The 15,914-nt window shown below is 43.5% G+C and overlaps 1 protein-coding gene across 4 annotated transcripts in view; it reads left to right on the top strand.

Moving 5' to 3' along the window:
- The first annotated feature begins 8,902 nt into the window (after window positions 1-8,902).
- The window catches only part of bcas1 (brain enriched myelin associated protein 1), a 10,937-nt gene continuing 3,925 nt past the window's right edge, over window positions 8,903-15,914 (top strand). For 3 of the 4 annotated variants that reach the window (XM_079239268.1, XM_079239270.1, XM_079239267.1), the window contains exons 1-4: window positions 8,903-9,188; window positions 10,040-10,096; window positions 10,482-10,532; window positions 10,742-10,957. In XM_079239268.1, the coding sequence (XP_079095394.1) occupies window positions 9,168-9,188; window positions 10,040-10,096; window positions 10,482-10,532; window positions 10,742-10,957 (345 nt within the window). In that variant the 5' untranslated portion in view covers window positions 8,903-9,167. The remainder of the gene's footprint in view (window positions 9,189-10,039; window positions 10,097-10,481; window positions 10,533-10,741; window positions 10,958-15,914) is intronic. The other variant, XM_079239269.1, reaches the window with a different exon arrangement.

The raw sequence follows: 15,914 nt of genomic DNA, 5'->3' as shown, positions 1-15,914 counted from the left end.
TTTCTCTTCCTGTCAGTCGTCAGGAGGTTTTTTGTTGTTTTGTTTTGCAGGCATGGACGAGTGCCAGATGAACATCCTCCACATGCATCCTGTTTCATCTTCATGACTTTTGCCTCTCTCATCAGTTTGTGCTGCAAACCAATAGGAGAGCAGCCTCATTTACCATCATGTTGGGGCTTTTTCCACATAATTCACAGAAATTTGCATGAATTGATCATGTTTATTAAAGAGAAGTAATACGCTCTGCAGGAAAACCATGTTTCTGTAGATGGAAGTAATCCAAGTGGTGGCTTAAAAGCAGTCACACCCATTTTAAAGCTGGCATAAAACAGCCTGTTAGCAGAAGCCTGTATGCACAGTCAGGCAGGAGGGAAACATCCGTCTCTCTGACAGCACATTTCTGTAGTTCAAGACAGGATAGCGTTTCTTTAACCTGCGGGGGTGAAACAAGGTGCCATATTTAAGAAGTTCAGCATTGTTTGGTTCTTTGTCAGCGTACCCAGACGAAGGCTAACAATTCTCTTTTTCTGGATGTGTTTGGAAGGTGAAAGCTGTAAACTCTCCACAGGGAAACCATGGGAAACGAGCAGTCCAACAACATAGATGCAACCCAGGTAAAACGACACCAACTACCACTTTCCATGTTGCTCCATGTCAGCAAGAGGAAAAAGTTTGTTTGTTCCCTTCAGCTGATGCACATGGACATTTACATTTTTACCTTGTAGAATGGGAACGTTTCAGAAAAACATAAAAATGGATCAGTAAATGGCCTGTCTGCAAACATCACATCTAACGGACTGGAGACTGACGGTGAGACATATTCTTTATTCTTTTCATCTCATAATTACATACATATGTGGAGTGACTTCAGCATAAACCTATATATGATGAAGTCACTCCAGTGTGAGCAAAAATTTGAGCCACGTTATTAATAAGGATGAGTAAACACACATTTTTAAACTTTATTTTATGTCTTTTATTTGTGTGTCATGAATATTCTGTATCGTGTTGCTCTGCATCACCTGACCCGTATGTTGCATCCACTGTACTACATACATACATACTACTGTATAAACACAGTGACTCCCAGTGTCCTGAATGTCCTAATGTAAGCTGTAGGCGTTGTCTCTGACAAGGAGCGACTGTTTGACCTGCCGTGGTGTGCTTTGTTACGCTGTGCACTTCACACCAACTCCTAAGTTTGTGCAGAGCTGTTATGTTGACTGGAGATAAAGATGTCACTTTCTTGCTCTGACTAGCCCATGTTTACCTCAGGAAGAATTAGGCAGGTTAATGCTGTGTGCAAGGAGCAGAACACCCTGAGAGCGACAGCTGTGTAATCATCAAATGAGCAGCAGCACATTAAAAAAAATCAGGACATGATTAGAGGAGATCGATCAATATTGTTATTTCACGTCTGTTCACGCAACTTCCTGAGGTCTTTATCTGTGACATGCTTTTATCCAAAACCGATGCACAGGAGCAGCTTATTTTCCTCCCTTTTTTTCACTTCTGTTCATAGCAGCACCTTTTAAAGGCAGAAGTTAGTCGCTACGCATCACCACACCCCTGTCTTCTGCAGAGTCTGCTCCTTAAAGATTCATCCAGGCTGTTATGAAAGCATGATTCCAGACTCTTCTAGCTTTGAAGACAAGCTTTGAACTGGTCCAGACAGGGACATCAGAGTCACATAACCTGCAGCCAGTATGTCATAAATTCCTCCATCCGATCAGCTGCATGAATGCTGGGATCCACTGTTGTCTTTATCTCCTTTCAGCTGGCAGCTTTTACCAAGAATTACACGTTTGCTTCTGTAATAACATAATAAACTGCTGAGGAAGAAATGTCACAACATATTACAAAAATACTGAGTTTATTCACTTATTTATTCTGTCATTATTTCATTAAAATGGAAATAAATATATAAATAAATAATCATAAATGTGCATTTCAGAAAACATTAATAGTTAAATATTCCGATAACTGATGTATGTTTTACATTGACTTAATTAAACTGAACATATTTAAATCATTAAATTATTCATTCCATAAATTATTAATTTATTACACTTTTTTGTTAACTACTGTGTATGAATTTATTTCCTGTATTACTTTATTAATGAGACATTAATTGCTTAGTCCAGTTACGGGTCACGGGAAACTGGAGCCTGTCCCAGCAATCCACGGGCAAGAGGCAGGTGCACCCTGGAAAGGTTGCCAGTCTATCACAGTGCCAACATATTTATTTATTTAATTATTAAAAAAATCAAATATAAATGTGTTAAAATTTTTATTAAAGAAGCAATACAACTTATATAAAATTTCAATCAAATAAGCCTAAACCAATGAGAAAAATAAAAACAAACATATAAAAATAAATAAACTTTGTTGAAACAAAACAAACAAAAACAAAACAAAGTAGAAAAACAAATAAATATGTTGTTCATATAAGTTTATAATGTTCAAATGAGTTTGGATGTTTAAATAAGTATGTGAACACAGTTCAATGAATAAAAATATAGACAGAAAAGACACAAATGAGGTTAAAACAAATATGATTAGAATAAAACACAATGATTTTCTGAAACATTTAATTGTTTGTTCTTGTATTTCATTGTGACACTTCTCTCCCTCCTGACTGATGCTGCATTCAGTAACAAATGGGAAAAGTGGGTTTCGAAATTCAGCCCACATACTTCACGTAGAATGTTTAAGTGGACACAAATGAAAATTTGCTCAATGCTTTTCAAACATAACTACAACATTAAGTGCTTTAAAACAGTAACTTTTAAATGATATTTTCCAAAATGTCCCATAATGTAAACAGCAATAAAAAACAGAAGATGAATAATAAAAGAATAAACTGCAGCTTTACAGGAAGGAGGAGCTTAATGAGAATGATGTGGAACAAAATCCTGCCGTTAAGATGGCAAAGAGTTATTCTGGAGTTTGTATGTTGTCGGGAAAATGTTAAATTAGGAGGATAAATCCAGAGAACGTGGTCTGCCTTGCTCTGACTGATCAACTGGAGGATTATAAGTGAGTTGTCTGAGTGTTATGAATGATTATTCTGATTTTCTAGATTTAAATAATAATGATAATAGGAATAATTTTTACAGAGCAGAGAGTGTATGAGTCTTTCAGAATGAAAACAAAGAGAAAAACAACTTTAGATTTAAAAATAAGATTTTGACATCTTCAACACAAACCTGAAGCTGTTTGGTTTTATGGACAAACAGAGCTGAGAGTCGTCTGCATAACAATGGTAATGAGCATCATATTTCCTGACGGCATTGCCTTATCAGGACCTGGATCAGTGCATCTCATGTGTCTAACAGAAGCAGCACATAAACTGGACCAACATAAAGATCCAGATGTGCTATAACTTCACTTTGATGATGTTCTGCAAATCCAAAGAAATCACTGAAATGTCACTCCCAGGCAGCTCTCTTTAGGAGTCAGAAACCATGCAGGAGTTTACATGCTGTTGAGCACAGAAACCTTTTTTTCCCCATTTGTGTCACTTTTCACCTTTAAAAAATGTAAAAGAAAAAAAAACTAAAGTATGTCTGTGTATATTTCTGTGCAGTTTATCACCATGTTATATGTCACCAGGGGGCAGAAGACAAGTATTAGGTTGACGACAGAGAGGTTTTGAGCTACGTTTTTTTTACCAAAAAGTGATGTAAAAAAATACATAATATATGACACGGCATGATTGTAAACGTCTTAACTTTAATATTTATTCATAAAAAACACACGTCTGTTATCTGACCTACAGATGCAGCAGCAGGTGTTAAGAACTAATTATTACTCTAGTTTAATGTAATTCTCAGTAGTTATTGTTCCTTTTATTTTCCAGTGAAGAGCGACATCACAATCCATCAGAATGGAAAGCCCCAATCTTCAAACTCAACTCATCACACGGTGGTTGAGTCAGACACTCAGAGTGAAGACCATCAAGTTATTTCAGAAACCACAGAGGACACCAGTAAGGAGGAAGAGGTGAAGAAGAGTAAGGAAGGGAAAGTTCATGGTTTGGGTAAACTGTTCAAAAAGAAAGTCGATCGTAGAGCTCATGACAAGGAGGCAGAAGAGAAAGAAAAGGAGAACTCCGGTAAAGATCAAGTGGATGTAAACCAGATTTCCACTGATGCCCAACAGGTGAGTCCAGAAGCGTGGATAGGAACATATTCTGCATCTGATCCCCCAGATGCTGAGCACTGCATACAATGGAAATAAAAAAAAAAAACAATAAAGATATGTAGATATGTAGATATTTTATGAAATATCTACATTAGATATGAAGATATTTTATTCCCTGTAGAAAACAAACATTAGACACTGAAAGTGAGGCATTTTACCATTCATAAGAGCTCAAGGACAAATAGTTAGAAAACACATTAACGGGTAAGGTACACGGTAAATGTCCCAGTCCTGCGGGAGTTCGCTAGTGTTCTGTTTCAATTTCAGCGTCAAATCACGACAATGCCATCTTAAGACGCTTTACAGAGAAGAAAATATAATTAAAGCCAATTCATAATAGCCTATATAAGGAAACCAACAGATTGAGTTGGACGGTCCAACTCAATCCTGAACGAGCACACTGGCGACAGTGGGAAGGAAAAAACTCCCTTTTAACAGGAAGGAAACCTCCGGCAGAACCTCAAGGACAGGCAGCCATCTGCCTCTGCTGCGTGGGGGGAAGAGGACAGAAAGACAACAGACAACAGGAACTGCTGTTGTCCTCCCAAAAACACTGTTATTGGGGGGAGAAATAAGAGAGAGAGAAAGAAGCTCAGTGTAGCAGGAAATGTCCCTCAGCAGTCTAAACCTATAGCAGCATAACTAAGGGATGCTAACCATCCCTAGCTATAGGACTTATCAAAAAGATTGTCATGATTTGGGTTTTTCTGTGCTTTGTTTTTGGGCTTCCTGTTTTATTTTGTAGTTTTTCCTTTCTTGGTTAGCTTCTTAGATTTCCTGTTCATTGATTTGGTTCACCTGGGTTCATTTAGTTCATTTGTTTCACCTGTTTCTCGTTCGGTTTTTCCTGTGTATTTATACCACTCATGTTCACTCATTGTTTGCTGGATCATTTTGTACCTCAGTTAGTTTGTCTGTTCTTAGTTTCCTGGGTTAAAAATAAATCAGTCTTGAACCTGCATCCCTGTTCCCTCGTCTCCGCGTTTGGGTCCACACCACATCTCCATTGCTTTCGTGACAGAATGATCCAGCCAGACGCGGATCCAGCGGAGAAAATGACCCCATATGAGCTCTTCTGCAGACGGGCTGCTATGAACTCTCCAAGCCAGGGTAAGCCAGCACCCAATCCATACTGGGGGTCCAGATTGGCTATTTGGTCTCCTCCATCGCTAGGGCTTAAATGGACTGCTGGGATGGCCAGGAGGAGGCGGGACTGCAAACAACATTGCTCCCCTTTGCCTCCTGCTCCGAGGCCCACGTCTCCAGTGTCCCCGCCTGCCCCGAGGCCCACGTCTCCAGTGTCCCCGCCTGCCCCGAGGCCCACGTCTCCAGTGTCCCCGCCTGCCCCGAGGCCCACGTCTCCAGTGTCCCCGCCTGCCCCGAGGCCCACGTCTCCAGTGTCCCCGCCTGCCCCGAGGCCCACGTCTCCAGTGCTGCAGGCTCCCACGCCAGCGCCCAGAACCCGTCCGGCGCTGCAGGCTCCCACGCCAGCGCCCAGAACCCGTCCGGCGCTGCAGGCTCCCACGCCAGTGCTCAGAGCTCGTCCACATCCCTTGCTCCATGTTCCCGAGGGGGTCCCAGGACGGGACGCGCCTCCCTTGCTCCATGTTCCCGAGGGGGTCCCAGGACGGGACGCGCCTCCCTTGCTCCATGTTCCCGAGGGGGTCCCAGGACGGGACGCGCCTCCCTTGCTCCATGTTCCCGAGGGGGTCCCAGGACGGGACGCGCCTCCCTTGCTCCATGTTCCCGAGGGGGTCCCAGGTCGGGACGCTCCTTCTCCTCCGTCTCCAGTGTCCGGCGAGGAGGTCGCTCCTTCTCCTCCGTCGTCTGGGCCTCCCGGCCGTCCTCCAGAGCCGAGGCTGCCCCCGTCGTCTGGGCCTCCCGGCCGTCCTCCAGAGCCGAGGCTGCCCCCAGACTGTTTCCTGAGCTGGGCCGTTTGGATTCTTCCCCCGGCCCTGTGCCCCTGCACTTTGTTTTTTCCCTTGGTCCCTCCTCCGGGCCCCCTCCTCCCACCCGTGTCTGGACTCTGAACTTTTTGGGCCGTCCGGTGGCCGGCCCTTGAGGGGGGGGGGTACTGTCATGATTTGGGTTTTTCTGTGCTTTGTTTTTGGGCTTCCTGTTTTATTTTGTAGTTTTTCCTTTCTTGGTTAGCTTCTTAGATTTCCTGTTCATTGATTTGGTTCACCTGGGTTCATTTAGTTCATTTGTTTCACCTGTTTCTCGTTCGGTTTTTCCTGTGTATTTATACCACTCATGTTCACTCATTGTTTGCTGGATCATTTTGTACCTCAGTTAGTTTGTCTGTTCTTAGTTTCCTGGGTTAAAAATAAATCAGTCTTGAACCTGCATCCCTGTTCCCTCGTCTCCGCGTTTGGGTCCACACCACATCTCCATTGCTTTCGTGACAAAGATAAGTCTTCAGCCTAGTCTTAAAGGTGGGGAGGGTGTCTGCTTCCCTAACACTAACTGGGAGCTTATTCCATAAGAGAGGGGCCTGATAACCAAAGGCTCTGCCTCCTGCTTGTTGTTTCTGGCAGAGATCACTGGCTTTGGTCTCGCTGCGGCAGGATAAGAAGAGCATTACAACATGTCACCAGACTGTGTCTTCTCATGGAGTTTATGAAGAAGAAGAAATGACAGAAAACTCTTGACTGGAGGATACGTTACTTTATCTTATTCTGACAACCAGACTTTCTGTGTTTCACCACGTAACACTTGAAGAAGAACATAGCTGTATGTTGTCTAAACATTAATATTTACGTTATAAAAACTCTTTGAAGCAGATTCTTCTGTCTCTTCTCGGCCGCTGCGAGTCCATCAAGACTTCTGTTTAGGTTTCTGAAATATCTGCAGGTTTTCCATCTGGTCACATCAATACTTCAGCTAAACATTCAGGAAAGTTCAGTCCTTCATTCTAAACAACCAGCTAGCTGGGATCTTTATGGTGAACAGTGTGTGAGAATATAAATGTACACACAATGGATGTTTGTCACATTTTAGCCTGCAGGAAACAACCCAGAAATAGCTCCAGAGTCTGAGTCCGTAGCAGAAGATAAGAGAGCTGCTGTTGAAAGTAAGACTTTCCCTTTCAGCCTTCATGACGTGGTGGTGGACCGCGTCGGTGCAGCTTCTAAAAACCACCGATTTCACAGCTGCAAACACATCCAGAGCAGAGGAAGAGGAGTGGGAGATAAGTCATGGGACTGAAGCAGATGAAACGGCAGCATCCTCTCCTAGAACCAGTTACCATGGTAGCAAAAACTTTGTCATAGTTCATGAGAAGCCACATTCTGTACCTGCAAACCACGTCATGTCTGTAAAGATTTCCCACTCCCACAGGAGGATGAAATTCTTGTGAAGGTTCAAAACGCCCTGAAAGATCTCACTGCTGACTGTACATGGAGTAAAATAAGTCAGCTAGAAGAGCTGCTGGGACGGCTAGCTAGCGTACAAACAACTGGAAAAGCTGCGCAAAGGCAGAAACAATATTTACTGATGCTCTTTACGGGCTCATCGGCTCTGGAGATCTGCTTCAGTTTTCCAGATGTTGGCGTCGACGTGGAGCTTTTCTAGAAGTCGTAACTGTTTGCTGAGGTTGGGGAGGTTGTGATAACTGAACTAGGACCACAGCTTTCGAATCCGAAGCCGGTCCCACCAGTTCTGAGATTCAATGCTAAAGATGATCCACAGGAGGAGTTTAATGTTTTTTAGCAATCTGATTCCAGACGAACCTGCAGCACGATCCAACCGTACCGAAGAGGGGAGGTGATGCCTTTCACGTCTAAAGGATCTAGTTTGGACAACTTTGAAGAAACTAATGTTGAAGTTAATAATACAACAAGAAGTGCTGTTAGAGATGTAGAGAACAAGGTCTGAGAGGATGTCACTTCTGAGGAATCTGTGGAGGAAACAGAAAAAGGGAAAAAAAAAAAAAAAGCATGTAGGATGTGGAGATGATGTGGTTTGTGGCCAAACATCCATCATTTTAAACCCTTTCAATGGAGATGTGGGAACCCAAGTGCAGAGCATACTCTCCGCTGTGGAGGCTACGCTGTCCGGCCAATAAAAAGCTGTCGCCACACCAAAGTCACACACTGTAATATTTTGTTGGACTGTTATTGGTTTTGGTTAACTGTGACGCTGTTTTGATAAGTTTCTGCAATGTTCCAAGATGAATTTGTTCCCCACCACTATTCCAGTCTTTAAGTATGTGTTGGAAAGGTCTTCACCCTTGATGCCCATTGTAAAACAGACTAGCATCTTTTCCAACACCTTTTTCTTTTCACATGGTAGTTTAGGAGACAAGAAGCTCTTCATTGCATCAGTTGGGGTTAAATGCCATGCTGAAAGATAATCGTCCAATTATCCAAAAGGCCTTTAATCATCTGAACAAACCTGATGTACTCATTTCCAATCAAATGAAAGAAAAAAACTTGCTTCAGAGTGGATTTACATCTCTTATTAAAACTGCAGAAGAACAGAAAATCAGTCAAATAGATGCTGAATTTACTGAAAATGGTCTAAAACCAAATGTTAAAGACACTGATGAGGACACGCAAGGTGGCTGATTTTCTTGACATTTCTCAGGGCATAACTCTCACACATTGTTGAATATCAATGAGTGAGGGGTGGGACACACACATTAATAAAAGGGTGATTGTTGACAAAGGCCCGAGTAGGCAGAGGCATGGTTGGAATTGTGCTCCCATCTCAATGCTGCGATTAAGACACTCACTGCTCACATATCTGCGCTGCGGTTCTAAAATCGCTCTCAAAGGCTAACTCTCTGTGGTGGTGTACAGGAGACAGCTAACCTGCAGCCAAAGTGTGAAGCGGGGACGAAGACGGAGAGCCTGACTACTGACTCGGGTCCAGAGGAAGACAAAGTTCCTGAATCTGACCAGGGAAACGGTCAGCCTGTGGAAAGCCAAGCAGAGAGAGACCCAGAGGAGAATCCAGTTATGAACTTCTTCAAAACACTAGTAAGTGGCCTTATGTCAGATATTCAGCCAGATGGTTGTAATGTGTGTGTTGTAGGATCAGTGTTTGGAAATAATTCAGAAAAAGAGGTTGTGTGACTGAATCTGGAAAAACCAACCAGTTTTCTGGGTTTTCGTGATGCTGCATCTCATTACTGAGGCCATCTATCTGATGGGACAAAACTCAGCACAGGGAAGTGTGTTTGCATTTGGTGTGTATGTGTGAGGTTGAACTATTTTGTTGTGTGTAGAGGAGAAGTTTTGCTGTATCAGGCTGTAAAAGTATCCATAGCTAAATTTGCCACGATGACAAGGCCTGATGGAAAACCTGCAACAAGCAGCCATTGTGTTTCCTCTTCATCATGTTGGCTTTTGGACTCATGCCGTTTTAAAGAGTTACCATTGCCCCAGCCCCATGCTAATCAAGTCTTTGAACATGCGGGAATGTGGTGGCCTATTGTTCATCCCATAGTGTGAGCTCACAAGGGAGGCCTGTGCGGTTGGAAGTTGAGATTTGTGAAGATAGAGCGAGGGCAGGCCTACGCCATCTCCGGAGCACAATGGCCGTCACAATGACAGCGCATGTACTGTATGTGCTCTGTCAGGGACCTCAGTGTGCACTCTGTCTGCCTCCGTTAGCCTTCCATAAAGGCCTATGTCTGAATCCATGAAAGGCTGCTGTTTCTTTTAAATAATCGGGGTTTTTTTTTTTCTGTTCTGGTTACATCGACTACATCCTCTGACCCCGAAATCTTCCCGGTGCAGCTACATGCACGTAAACTAGCACCACGTTTAACAATTTAGCACTTTAAGATGTGGATTTTGTTTGTTATCTTAACTCTGTTGTTTTACAGGTGAATCCTACCAAAACAGCCAAAAAGGAAACTGCTCCAGACGCCGCTAAAGATCAGGTGAACACGTGCTCAGTATCAGTGCTGCTTTATTATTCCAGCTCCGGTCCTCAAGGGCCACAATCCTGCAGGTTTTCCATGTATCCCTGCTCCTCAACTCTCAAACTAATCATTGTGAAGAACTCCATTGGCTGTTGGATGCATTAAATGGAAGCCAGGTGTGTTGGAGCAGGGATACATGGAAATCTTGCAGAACTTCTGAACTCGAGGACCGACTTTGGGCACCTCTGATTTATTTCCTTTGGGTGCTTATTATCACACCATGGAATAGTGACTGCTGGAATGCTGGAAGGCTGATTAATATTTGCACAACACAAACACGAGCTTTTTGCTTCGGTTTAATGTTGCATTTCTAACGCTTCCCTCTTTTTCTGTTGCAACATAGTCGCAGAAGGAGAGCCAACCTGCAGCAGTCCCCACTGTGAGCAAACAGCCTGTCAGTTATTTTCATTTGCCAAACAGTTCCCATGAATATTAGTCCACATTCAGATGACGCTTTTTATTTTAAATATGTTTTTAAATAATCCATTTTTAATGGCTGCAATAAGAAGAAAATCTAAGCTTTGTAACAAAATGAATAAATGTGTTTACAGATTCCAGTTTGAAATAGAAAAGACTTAAATATTTCTTTTCCATTTGGAACAGGTTGCACAAACATCTGAACCACCTGCAGCCCCCAAAGGAATGCCCATCCCTCCACCACCTCCTCCAGAGCCGCCGAAAATGGAAGCCAAAGGAGAAGCAGCTGCCAAACCTGCCAAGCCGGCGGCAAAAGAAGAACCTAAAGCTGCTGCGAAGGAAGCCGAGCCCTCCAAAGGAAAAACAGCCAAAGATGCTCTGAGCAAATTCTTCCGTCCCAAGGTAAAGGAAGAGCTGTAACGCCACATGGAGATACTGAGGGATAGCTGTTAAGGTGTGCCGGATAATAACAGTGTGAAACATGTCAATTTGAGGTACTGCTAGGAGTCAAGACACACAAAGGCAAGAGTGCCTCAGCCAGTGGAGGAAATGCCAAGTCTGCAGCAGTGGTACAGTAGTTTATTATCCTCTAAACTGAGCGTGCCTCATGCGGGTACTAACTGAACTGAAGCTTGGAGGCCGCAGAAACCTGCTGACTGCTGTCTCTTCACAAGGACAGCAGTTGTTTGTTTTCCTGTTATAGAACTCATTTTCTCTGGAGAATCAGGTTTTTACAGAAAAGTGTGAAATAATAGATAGATTTTCTACCATCTTTTATATTCTCCTAGATTAGTTTCAGTGTGACGTGTAAATGGCATGTTGGGTTGCACGGTGGCGTAGTGGTTAGCACTGTGGCCGCACAGCAACGGATGAACGGACGGCGGCCTTTCATTGTGCAGTTTGCATGTTCTCCACATGTGTGCATGGGTTCTCACCAGGTACTTCCTCCCACTGTCCAAAGACGGTGTGGGTGGTGAGGGTTAATTGGTTCCTCTAAATTATCCCTAGGAGTGAGCGTCAATAGTTGTTTGTTCCTGTGATGGACTGGTGACCTGTCCAGGGTGTACCATGCCTCTTGGCCGATAATAACTGCGACCCTTAATTGGACCAAGCCAGGGGTGTCAGAATCCAGCAGGTTTTTGTTGTTTCCCTCCACCAACACAGCTGATTCAAATCAATGGATCCAGCAGCTTCTTGTCAACCTGTTGGTTGGTCAGGTGTGTGTTGGAGCACAGAGACAACCAAAACCTGCAGGATACCGGCCCTCCAGGACTGTAGTTTGACACCCCTGGACTAAGCGGTTCAGAAAATGCCTGACAGACCCTGCAGGCCAGATTGGACCCTCCTTTCCAATGGCCTCTGTACAAAAACAAAGCAGACAACCATCAGGACACCAACAGGGAGAAAATCTGCGGTTGAGTCAGAGATTAAAACCTCCTGCAGGTGTGAAACATCTCACACAGACTCCACATTTAGATTTTTCCTTTGTTTTCTTGTTATTATGTGTGTTTGCACATTTAAATGAATCTCGCTGAATTCCCAGTAAACTGCTCATTTGCATATTTTTCCAGATGACTAAACACATCCAAAGCTGATTGAACAGCCTATGATGATTTATCCTGATTTATCAGCATCTTTTACTGTATGCAGAGAAATCAGCTGATGTCATGTCAGACACATTTAACCAGATCCCCCTCCTGCACATGTGCAGCAGGACAAAAGCCATGGTCCAGTTAATGTTGAACTGGACCAGCTCATGGGCTGGACTAATGAACGCTGCTAGTTTAGCCACATTCTTCTGCCGACAGCGTTTAATAGTCTCACAGGTGTTGGCTGGTTTGTTAATTAATTTACTGCAAAGCTAACTTGACCTGAGTTCAGTTTTGTTCTTATGAACAGAGTTCAGTGTGGAATGATCACCTCCACCTCATCTAATGCATCTGAGCTGCTTTTTTAACCACTTCATACACGTCAGCAGCCACTGCCATGCTAACGCATTCAAACAAACCCAGAAATGTCCGAGCTGGGGTCATTTCTAACCACTGCTTTAGTAAAAGCGGGACTTCCTCGCAGCTGTAGACATACAGGTAATGTTAAAAAGTCTGCTTCATGGTTGCTGCTGTTTTCAGGATACTGGTGTGAGTGTAAGGCTTGTATTCTCTGGCTTCGCTACGAGCAGAATGAAATTAAAATAGAGCTTACTGTGTTTCTTCTGCCTGATTAGTTTTCCATCTATCTGCATGTGCTCAGAGAATAACATCAGCTCTGTTCTGCAGGGGACGGCAGTGGAGGTGTCACAGCCTGTTGTAGAGGTCCAGGTAAATGAAAGGGGGAAAAAAATCACAGTCTTGTTTCTCTTTCAGGGAATGGAGAAGGATTTCGTTCATCGTGGCGCTATTTGACGGCATGGCTGTTTTACATGTCTTTGCTTATTTGCTCAGATTGACAGTAAAGTTGAACCTGAGGGGGCAGCAGTGGAGGTGGTCCAACAAGTTGTAGAAGTGCAGGTAAAGAGAAATATTCAGTCGCAGGCTTTTTCTTTAGTCTGCAGGCTGAGGAACAAACTTCTGTTTGTATCACAGAAAATCCAGTTTCCAAAGAGATGGTGGGATGAAAAACAGCTGAACTAGTTGCTTTCAGTTCCTAAATAAATTTATTTACCTGTAAGTGAACATAAGGCCAAGAATATTTATTAAATGTCCAAAAACTACATTCTGGCTTTTTAACTAACCTGAAATTAAGGCAAACTTCTGATAGATGATCCAGCAAAGCAAACTGATGAGGAGAAAGTCAGCTAAAAGACTCCACCAGGCACTGGCATCCAAACCAAACGCAGCTCAAACCCCAAGCTGTTAGACGGGAAAGTGTCATGGTTTTATCACGCAGCTACATGCAACACTCTAGGAGATAAAAAAAAAGATCTTTATTTACAGCAGTCTTGGTGACAATGTGGTGAATGATGGATGAGATCTGAACAGCTCCTGAAACGGAGTAAAGAGGATGGCTGCAGGTCACACTGGTACCGCTGCAGTCGGGTGAAGAAGGTCCTGATTCAGTCGCAGTTTGAGGAAATCCAAAGTTCTCATGAACAGAGAGGGAAGGTTGTGAAGGCCAGGGAGCCTCAGTGGGAGCTGATCTAGAAGTTTCACACGTTCATCCTATTAAAGAAAGAAAATTGTACAGATCATCAGAGGCACTAAAGATCTGAGAGAATCCCTCAGTAGGCTGGAAGTTCCCACAGAGGCGAAGGCTCAGGCACTGAAGAGCTGGCAGCAGACTCCTCTTATCCTCCCCTGATGATCCAGATGAGATCCGGCCAGGTTGCACACCTGTTGGAGAGTCCGACTTCATGCAGACTTTGCAGCAGGAGGACCTCTGGTGTACGACCACTGAAACACACCTCAGATCCCAACAGAATGACAACAGCACCGTCCTCTTCAGAGCTTCTGCTGATTTCTCCCCTTCGAACAAACCAGGTGTCGTCTGAACGCAGAGACTCTGATGAGACAGACGTCTTCATAATCTGCACTGTGGGACAAAAACCACAAGCTGGAAGCCTGGACTATAAATCATGTCTGAAGTTTAATGCCAGCTCTAAATCTGCTAATGTGTCTCCTTCTTTTTTTAATAACCATGAGGGTCCTCTTGGTTTCCATGGAGATGAAGAGGGTTATATGGTGAAGTCTTCTCTCTTCCTCTCATTTACTCTCTTGGACTTCTTCTGCGTTGTCATGGTGTTTGTAAGGTGAATGTCGGGTCTATCACTGGATTCTTCTGACTCTAATGAGATGTCCATCATCATCATCATCATCATCATCATCATCATCATCAGCTGATGCCTTCCTGACAGAGGTAGGAATTCCTGGTCCAGAAAGTAAAAGTCCTGCCATGTTTTCAGATCTACCTGGACATGTAGAACATGTGTTTACATGGCAAATAAACTCTGCTTATATAAATAAACCTGCCGGGCAGGACTCTTACTTTCTGAACCAGGAACTTCCTCCTCTCCTTCTTGAGATATTTACCTGCATAACACCTCTACTAAACACCTGGAGAACTAGTCATGTCCAGTTTTAATCTTCTACAGCAGCACTGTGACTTCTTCCTCAGATTATTTTACTACATTTCCTATGTGAAGGTTTCAGAAGCAGGGATGTACATGACGCTGACTTTGAAGGCTTATTCACATTTCAAAGATGTTGACGTTGTGTCGCTCCAACTATAAAAACTCCACAGCAGCTCCGTTTTATAAAGAAAAATCAAAGACGGGTGTAAATACTTTTTCAAAGCAACACAGGAAGGAAACTAAAACAGAAACCAGGAAGTCAGTTCCCCACATCTGGAAAAACCGTTCAGACAGACCTCATCTCTCAGTTTGAGGTCATGATGTTGCAGCGACCGCCGTAGGGAGCACGAAGTGGAACAACGTGACAGGCAGTGGTAGACAGGTGCAGTGACGTCTACCTGTAGGCCACATTCCTCAAATCCTCAACGTGCAACAAACCGAGCAGAATAAGTTCTCTGCAGAGGTTTCACAGTCAGAACTGGCCCAAATCGTTTCACCATGACAACAGACTGGACACATAACCAATAGTATGGGTGGCTGTAAGGGAGGCAATGCAGGCCAGCTACCAAAATCTCCCAGTTTAAAGCATTAAACATACAGCAAAGGAGTCCAAGCGCTTCTTCTTTTTAAATAATAGAATTTAATGAGCAGAGTTTATTTTCCAGGTAAACACCTGTTCTACATGTCCAGGTAGATCCGAAAACATGGCAGGACTTTTACTTTCTGGACCAGGAATCACCACCTCTGTCAGGAAGGCATCAGCTGATGATGATGATGATGATGGACATCTCATCAGTCAGAAGATTCCAGTATTAGACCCCACATTCGCCTTACGAACACCATGACAACCCAGAAGACGTCCAAGATAGTAAATGAGAGGAAGAGAGAAGACTTAACTATATAACTGCAGAAACAACTCAAAATGAACTATTTGCATAATTCTAATAAAAAAAACATCCCAAACATCTCTGGAAGCAGGGTTATCTGATTAGTTTTGGTAGACAGCCAACGTGACGAACATCCATCACCTCCTCTGTCCTGCAGATGGTGGACGCTGCACCACAGCCAGCGGTAGACTCTGAGGTAAATTTGGGGAAACGTGCTTCTTCTTCTTCTGGTTCCACTGTCACGTCTGTTCAGGAGGTCTGAGGCTACAGTCTGGAAATGACTGGCAGGAATCAGCCAGTCTTTCAGCTCCTTTTCAGACTTTCATATCAGATAGAAGCTGATCAAATCAGACTAATACACACTCCCAGCTCGCTGCTGTTTGGAGCTGCTGCTGTTTTTCTTGCT

This window comes from Telmatherina bonti (genome assembly GCF_933228915.1).
Source record: "Telmatherina bonti genome assembly, chromosome: 4".
NCBI lineage: Eukaryota > Metazoa > Chordata > Actinopteri > Atheriniformes > Telmatherinidae > Telmatherina > Telmatherina bonti.
This window is presented reverse-complemented; position numbering and strand designations above follow the sequence as displayed.